The following is an 8,899-nucleotide window of genomic DNA, read 5'->3' as shown; positions in this document are numbered from 1 at the left end:
GTTGTTGATCACTTGGCTCAGACGATGGACGATGTCATCCAGCAGCTATTCCCGGACTGACAGAGCATCAACAAGTACGGGGGTATCCTGATTCCCTACATCGCCATTTCATACCCCCAGAACCCAGCAGATGTATTTGAGCGTCCAACGATCCCCAGAAATGCATACCTGATGACCCTTGTTTCAATCGCCGTGAATCGATCTGCATCCATGGCGGAATCATTGAGAACTTTGCTCGGAAAAACAGGATGCTTGTGTCAACCTGTTTATAGCAAGGGTGGCTCCTATACCACCAGGCTGCTAAGTCAACATGGAGTGAACTGCCGTAGGAGATTTGGTCGGTGACACTGTTATTCACACCCTCTTAACGCCCAGCAAGCAACCTACTTCTCATACGGCTTGCGTTAGCCTTCAGGGTTACTAACTTCTTGTTCTTTGTTAGACTTCGTGAAACTTGCCTTCTAGAATCGGACATCAGACACAATACTACGTTCGCCAGACTGGCCGGTCTAGAGAGACAACAGAGTGTCGAAGCTACTAGCATCATGACATCCGCCAGATCTCTAATGGTCTTCCGTCACGCAACAGACTTACGCCTAATGATCACCGAGTACCTCGACGATGCTTCGGCAGTGGCGCTGAAGAATGCCAACAACTACCTTCGTTCCGCTGTCACCGTTGAGAACCCAAAACACATGGAGCCTGAAGTGCGAGAAAACAGCATCGCTGAACAACAATGAAACTCCATAGCTTGGATTCAACTAAGAATGTCGAAAGCCACGGCCCCGGCTCCGGCCAGTGGCCTTGCTGCGCCTTTCGGCGCTATTATGGGTTTCGGTCGGCTCTTTTTACGGGTAAGTCTGCGTTTTCTGGCCTTGCTAGTCCATGACTAACTGCGATATAGAGTGAAACTGCTGTCCCAAAGCTGGCACCTGCGCTTGGTCAGAATACCATTTCGGCAACATTCTGGGCGCTCATACAGGTATTCGCCCCAGAAATTCTCGGGCTTTTGGAAGCCCTTTTTCTTCTCGAGGCAAGAGATTTTCCGTGACTCGAATGATTACATTTAAAGGTGGACTTCCTGGAGAGCCGAGATGGCGCCGGTAAACAGGAGTTCAAAGATGGGGCTCTGTTCTTACCGTCTTGGTATGAACGGTTCTTGGGGCCCCTTCGACTATCAGTATGTTATTGTTGAGCACTTGTTGAGTCTTGTCAGTTGCGGCGACATTGCTGACTGAGTTAGCACGGTGGCCTTCCAATCAGTGCCACCAAACTGGTTATGAATCCTGGCTTGCGTCTTTCGTTACCTCGTGGTATCAGTCAGCGGCCTTCTAGATCTTGATGGATGGCTCCAGATTATAACGCCAGCCAATGAGCCTCCGGCCTATTATTCTCGATTCGAGCGCCTGGCAAACAGCGAGGACCCCGACCAGTTCACATGGAGTGGCTTCAGGGGTGCAGAGCTTCTACGCAACAGACCAGCCAGCACAAACAGCGAATTTTTGGGACGATTTCCATGCGCCTCTCGACCGGAGAACAGGTGATGAATGGCTGGGCGCCATACAGTTTTCTGTTTGCCAGCAGGCTCTTCGTCTCAACTTAAACGCTGGCTGGCCGGTGTTGCCTCATTGATGAACAGGGTGGTGCCCTTGCTGTTGTCGTGCGGCCTTCTCCCGCGTCTGCTACTCTGCGCCTGGCCCCACTACTGCTACCGGCGTCTCCAGGAGCGAGCGTACCGCGCAACGGGTATGCTCCCTGCATGCTTGGGCCTCCGAGTCATCATCGTGAGTAGTCCCTTTCCTGGCGATGATAAAACCATTAGAAGCCCGAATGAGGGCCAGACTGGGGTCATTTTTAGCAGGGGGCCCTCTCCTCCCAGCCTTGAGATCAAACCCTATAATAACACTTTCTTTATAGTTACTCGACGACGTCGCATGTCCTCCCTTTCCCTCACGACAGAACCCGCGAACAATACGGGGTTTGGTCGTTAGCTTCTAACGAACCCAGACGGCGCCCAAAAGACCTCTCGGGCTTGTTCCGTCGTGAGCGAAAGGGGAGAACCAAAAAGGCCGCACATCCAGAGTAAGCATACAGCTTCTACATATCCTTCTTTGTCAATAATCAAAATACCTTACGAGGCACAGCAATACCTGCATATTGAATGGTCAGCTAATTAGGCCCATGCAGTCTAGAGGTGGCACACATTATACCCTACACTTACACATTCGAACGCCCTACACAGCGGACAGATCCGAGCGCTGTGAAGGACTAGGTATGTGTATCCTGATTTCCAAAACCCTCCCAGTTGCTCCTCTTTCTATACTGGCAGCACACTCAGAGCACTTGTTAAGATACAAACTAGGACAAAGAAACTTCATCGCTTGCATATGCCTGTCGCATAGCCTTTTTTCTCGGGACAACTTGCCCGTTATATGGATGATCGCCGGTGTGGCTCCGGCTTTTATTCCACATACCAGAAACCTGGCGGGAAAATGCTAGATGCAGCTTCGAACGGACAAGGAGCTCACAATACTGGCAACAATCACGCCTTGAAGATCATGCAGTCTGCGTGTTGTTAGAGAAACGATTTCACGAAGGTCACCCACCTACTTTGAAGTCTATGCAGTCACTAACTATTTAGCAGGTATCTGCCAGCAGGAAGAGTCTCCTCTCGAGGATCCTCGTCGCCCTGCTATGAACAGTCCACGGCCAGAAGCAGATCAACTCGGCGAGGTGGCAGGCAAGCTCTGGATCAAGATACAGATCTGTCTACCCACTCCACCAGACGGATGTCGACAATGCTATTCCCTGTTCTAGATCAGCTAAAAAGTCACCAAAGAAAGAAATGGGGGGAGTGTGTAATCACTGGACATCAGGAAGTCCAAGTTTGTCACATTTTCCCCATGCGTATTAAGGAAAAGGAACCTACAGATCTCCCAAGATCTATGGCTGACCTTTGGAAGTTGCTGTCAATGTTCTTCAACAATGAGCATCTCCTCCAGTGGAAGGATGCGATCTTGCCAAACCCGGACAAACCGACCGACAGCATCCTGGAAAATCCCTTTCGTCTCTCCAGCAGTACACACAATCCCAGGCCTGGAAGACTGCCCTGTATACGTCAAGAATAACACCAATGAAGGACAGAATGGCTCATTTGCACTGTGTCAATGCAATACAAACATACTGTCAAGATGCGCCTGGTTTCAGGCTTGGTGCTTCGTGACAGGTTCAAAACATCTCCAGAGTTCAGACTCACATCCGAAGAGACGAACTCTTCATGCGAGAGTCTGAAGATAGCGAGCGCACAATGACAATCACCCAGCATCTAACAATGTGATTCCCTATATCCCAACCTTAAACGCTTTAGGAGTCATACGCATTACACCAACAAGAATACAGGGCTGCTCTTGTGTCAAGTCGATGTGAAGATGAGGCACATTCGATATGCCATCAATGTTATGGGAAAGTATCCTATCGAGATACTCGCCAGCGGCAAATCTTTCAGAATATGGATCACAACTCCTTGCAACCGGAAGGAGGCTCATATTGTCCTTTGGCACAATATCTCGCTCAATCAAGATTCAACGATCCCGTCTTCGCCGGTTTAATTGTCATGGATTTTTCGAACGGCGGCTGGACAGCATGGATGTTGTGGACCTCCTGCCTGGACAGGGCAGCGGCCCCTGTCTGGCCGCGAGCGGGCATGGGTCAGTGGTCGTTCCCGCTGATGTTGGGGGAGATTAAAGTCCGAGGATCCTGATGATGGCGAATCACTCTTAGTGGCCATGATCATAAAGGGGAGGACTTCGTCCTTTTGTGCATTTCCTTCATCCAAAAAGTCTCTCGGCAAACCACCGCTCCGTTGCACCTTTGCGGCTGTGGGCAACATCTGCCTCGCTTCTGCCATTGCAAGAGACAACTACTATGTTACTATGGTTTCTGGTGTGATCACCAAAGGCCCCGAACACAAGCGGAATTTCTGATATGCAAAGGGGCAAGAGCGGATCCGAATGCAAGAATGCAGGTCTTGATCAGTCTGGCGGTAAATTCGCCGACAATGTTCAAAGGCATTGATTCCAAACTGCGCAGGATCACCAACCAGTTTCGGAGACCAGCATATGCAGGCCCTGGGCTGCAGAGCTCACCGTACCCGGACAGTATAGCAAAGAGGCCAGTCTTGAGGGAATTGAGGTCTTAAATGCTGGGCCATCCCGCAGGCTCCGCGTCCTGCAACCAGTCTCGAGCTTTTAACCCACCCCGCTAGATGTGGCAGTGATAAACATACACCTGGGCCTGCTGATACAGGAGCTAGACGATTTAAAAGTCCAACCTCCAGTGCACAGCTACACATGTCTGGTATCTTCATTATCACCCACCTATCCCTCTACGCCCAGCACAGTCATCTTAAAGACGCTATTGATGATTGTTCCATCTGGGTGGTCACTATGATCAAGAAATCCAACATCCCTCAGTATGCTGCTAACTTCTTTAGCCACCATTCCTTTGGTGAATAAGACATGCTCATGACCAAAATCTGCCAGCACCTGGCCAAGAGGCAGCTGAGGTTCTTCATATACGGCTATGAAGTGGATAGACTACTCCCAGCTCAACACACAGCTATCTGAGGATGCAAACAACAATCCGCTTTGTGCTTAGTATCCAAGCCACCTGAGTAAGGTCTTTCTCCAGATTGGGGACTATTCTGATCAAGAAAGTCGTCCAGCCGTAATCTCATTTAACAAAGCTGAGCTTTCTCCGTTAAAAGGAGTACATGGCTCTCCTTGGCTACAGGAAGCACAAGCACGTGGCGGGGCTGATGAAGTCCCTTGCAGACTCAGTTGCAACCCTAAAGGTTGTTAAGTTACTACAGGCAGAATCCCGTCACTATGTTAGGTTTCTTGAGCTTCCGTATGAGTTCTGTCTTGACCTACAACCTGGTGATGTGATGATGGTGAACATCAATGTTGAAGAGCCAGAACGCTTTCAAACGATGGATCTGAGACAACTTCGGTGAGATCGGAGGAGAGAATAGGTGCTGGAGAAGGTGAGCTATCCAACTTCTATCATGTCGGATGTTCATAGCTGATGAAATTGAAATAGGCTCCTTCCTTCGTCGTCGCAGCAATGCTTCGCTTCTCCCTTCCGAGACCTATTCGCAAGCAGCTACTCCTTCAGACTCTAAGGGCAAATGTCGCCGCGCAGGTGACGAACAGTCCCCGACTCCTCCGAAGAAGCTAAACGGAACCCCCTCGACGGTGACGTGTTACGCTGGCCAGCTGGTGTTGTTACTTTCGAGCACTTGCCTTCCCTCCGCGCCGCCCGTCGCGATTTGCTACGCTTTGTCGACAGCGTCGATCAGCAGATTACCTTGCTCGAGGAGGCCGAGGCCAATGCGCTGGGTTCGGACGAAGAGGAGGATCCGAACCAGTCGTATTGGGTCGCAGCGGCCGCGAAACTTCGTAGCAAGAGTACTGATTGCCAAACATACTAACTAGTATGTGTCTCTGCCTATTACACCTCTGAAGGCCGTCACAATCCTCCTGACTTGACCCTTGTGCAAGGAGAAGCGGGAATAGGTGCATTTTAATAATGACCTAGAACCCTTAGTAATCCTAATTAGGGCTTTAGGACCCATGCAGACTGCCAGGTATTGGCTCGCGACAAATGCATTGCAGGAGGTGTCAGTGAACGTCATCTTCTTTGACAAGCCTTTCTACCACCAGATAACTGCCCTGCGAGAGCTGGAAACCAAGTATACAGAAGGCATCAACCTGGGCGATTCTGCTAGGGAACAACTTCCTCCGTCTGCCAGCTGTCGATGCGTACCAAACCATCACAGAGGACTTCTCTGATCTGATCCACTAGTTTTAATTCAACAAGGCACAGCAGGCGGTATTCACGCGTCTCCGCGTGCTCAGGCAGAAAAGCTCGTCGAAAACTGCCAAGCATTCAAAGCCTATCTAATGGTGCTTCAGAAAGATGTACCTCCGCGAGAGATAATGATTATGAGGGCGCAGGCGTCTGGGACCTCCTCCTGAACCACTACTTTAATCAGAGTTATGGTATTCTTCATGGAACACAGGACAAAGTCGAAGGAAGCTATGTTGATATGAACGGCTGCTAGTAACAATTGGCGTGAGTTGTCATCCTTCGAAAACCAGGCTATGTCCGGAGTCCGCAAGAGCACCGTTGAATCGGGATACCTCATTCGAGACTGCCCACACCGCACGGCAATGAGACCTCGATCAGAATCAGCATACTTATTAATGGATCGACACCGTCTGGAGCTGGTTCCATTCAGAGTCGCAGTCAGCTGCAGCAAGGACACTCGTTTCTCCTCTAAAGGCGATGTCGGAACTGCACGAGTCCGCGTTGCGATTACAAGAGGCCATCTTTTCGGGACGCATCAAAAATCCGGCGTGGGAAGAGACAGACGACTGTAAGCAACCAGATTCAAGATCAGCAACATGACGACGATACTCAACTACCATTCTGGAGCGCCACCGCGTCGACACGCTACACCAGCCCAGTTATCGAAATAGAGTCTTAATAGCAGACTCCCCTTGGCTTGCTCCTGTCGTCTCTAAGCCCAGCACCGGCTGGTGCAACAAAGAGCAATTTCTTTCTGCCGCATACTGAATGTCCCGAAGGAGCCACAAGCCTACAGATCAATGATCAATAACCATACCAATACTGGTGACTCCATGACCTCTGCGAATCTGGGAACCATGCTGATATGACAACCAATGACACGGAGGACATCCTGGTGGTTCAGACACAGCAGGAGATGTTCCCATCTTGAACCAGTCTCCGAATAGCCCTTCTGCAGCTGAAGAATGGGGAGGAGGTCAGAACAGTTTGAGGCTAGTACGGACCCTCTGTCGTCTATATTGGCCTGATGCGTTCTCACCTCTCTTCTGCACTGTTCCCAGACACAGCCAGAGAGAACGACAACGCCACCTGGACGGAGGGTTTTGGCAGCTGCGGAGATATATGAGACACATGGTGGCTCAGCACCCATGGCGTCGTCCCCAATACGGCATGTTGACCACATGCAAACAATGATCTTCTGCAAGGTACCTCCCATACACCCAACACCTTCAGCTGGTATTCAGATTCATACATCCGCTGCTCCCACGTTATCATATATTCAAAGACATCATATCACATCTTCATAATGGCCCAATTACACCGTACTAGCGAACAGAAGCACATCCTCTGGTCCCCTCTGCCACCTTGCGTGTCCTCCCAAACCATCACACCACTCATCCCAGCGACTCCAAATACACTGCAACTTGATCAAATCCCATAGTGGTTGGATTTCCCTCATGGCTGGTAGTGAGTCCAAGCTCGATGCCCTTCCGAGTGTCGGACCCAATTCCTCACGCCGTCGGCAGACTTCTACAGGTGGGACACGGCCAAATCTGTCCCAGTGCTGTACGCCGGCAGGTATGATCTAGTGGGCTATTCTGCCACCATTCATGAGCACCTCATGGCTTGTCAGACTTTTGGTGGCGGACGTGCGAGGGGACACGCAACATGATTCCAACAACTCGCCTGGAGCAGGCATATTATTCGATGACGGACGCAGTCAAGTTAAGATACTTACTGCGTATTCTTATATCAAGAGGGTCTCTGTACAGCAGGGGAGGGGCGGCGGCCACAGTTCCTCCTGTTCATTCACTGGTCAATGGTGATGTGGATTGTGGAAAATGTTCCTTGACGCAATCAGCGTCAAGTATCTGCTATCCGGGCCGCGATGACTGATGGAAGCCCCCGGGACGCATTCGAGCGCTTTACCTCTGCTGATAGCGAATGCAACGTGCTTGTCACTTCATACCAGTGTGGGAGGAGCGCCTTGGCTGAGCGGCTGAGCGACTGAGCGGTAGTTGAATGACTTCGAATCTGGTGTTGAGCAGATTGCATCATCTGCCAGCTCTTGCTACTAGTTCTTGTGGGAGATTATCCAGATACCTTTTTAGCATGTATCTTCTACCTGCAAGATTTATAGGAACAAAAATAAAAAATAAATAAAAAATAAAAAAATATCTACAATGGATGCCAGAGTTTAATGAGCTTCTCATCTTGAAGGATGACCGTCTCGTCGCTCATTCCACAGTCCACCAGCTTGTCGAAGACATTGCGACGGAGTACTGAAAGTAGATTATCTCTTAATTGACTCAACCATTGTTCTGATAGCATGCCACTTGATATCTCGGGGACATACTGCTAAATGACTGAAATGAGCCCACAGGCGCAAAAGAGACATATAGGACGTTGGATTGCTCTATGGCAATGGTCAAGCTGATACCCAGCGCCGTACTTCGCATTGGATCCATGACTCATACTCAGACTCTGTTCCTTCTTGTCCTGAAGGACTAGTCTGTGATTCCGAGGAGAGCTGCTGCAGTGTCTCATCAGACAAGGCAGTGGCCGACGACGGAGTCTCACCACCGGTTCACCAGGCGACAAGAAGACAAAATCCTTTCCGCGATACGTATACTTCAATTATAGTTCTTCGAGAAGTCTTTAAATGGACCGGAGAACTGGCCCATCTGATTCCCGGATCCGATGGCAAACGACTTGATAGACGGCAAAGAGTAAATGTCGCGCTAGACATGGAAAAAAGCAAATATTCGTCCTTCACTGATTATTTTTATCTGTTCGCTAGCGGAATCACTTCCTGCCTGACACTGAAGAGATTATACTTGACGGTGATTATCGATGATCGGAAGCCTCCAAACCATCAATATCTGTAATAAAATAAATTCAGTAAAGGAGTACGGAGTAATGAGCCGGCGGCAGAGCCCCTTGGAGTAAAATCTTCCTCGGAGTGATGGTAAGGCTCAACATTCTCGGCGGAATTTCAAAGGAAATATCGCCTATTCAGGATATTAGG

The 8,899-nt window shown here is 49.8% G+C and overlaps 1 protein-coding gene across 1 annotated transcript; it reads left to right on the top strand.

Moving 5' to 3' along the window:
* Positions 1-545: 545 nt before the first annotated feature.
* Positions 546-6,038, top strand: ALT_3814 (uncharacterized protein; the record flags this gene model as incomplete). The annotated part of the gene is made up of 12 exons (XM_089599642.1): positions 546-663; positions 751-854; positions 905-982; positions 1,073-1,180; positions 1,244-1,313; positions 1,369-1,455; positions 1,582-1,746; positions 5,101-5,284; positions 5,350-5,468; positions 5,526-5,576; positions 5,629-5,814; positions 5,866-6,038. 12 exons carry the CDS (start codon positions 546-548, stop codon positions 6,036-6,038), a joined length of 1,443 nt encoding a protein of 480 aa, XP_089455980.1.
* Between the last annotated feature and the right edge of the window lie 2,861 nt (positions 6,039-8,899).

This window comes from Aspergillus lentulus (genome assembly GCF_001445615.1).
Source record: "Aspergillus lentulus DNA, contig: Alt08, strain: IFM 54703, whole genome shotgun sequence".
Lineage (NCBI taxonomy): Eukaryota > Fungi > Ascomycota > Eurotiomycetes > Eurotiales > Aspergillaceae > Aspergillus > Aspergillus lentulus.
This window is presented reverse-complemented; position numbering and strand designations above follow the sequence as displayed.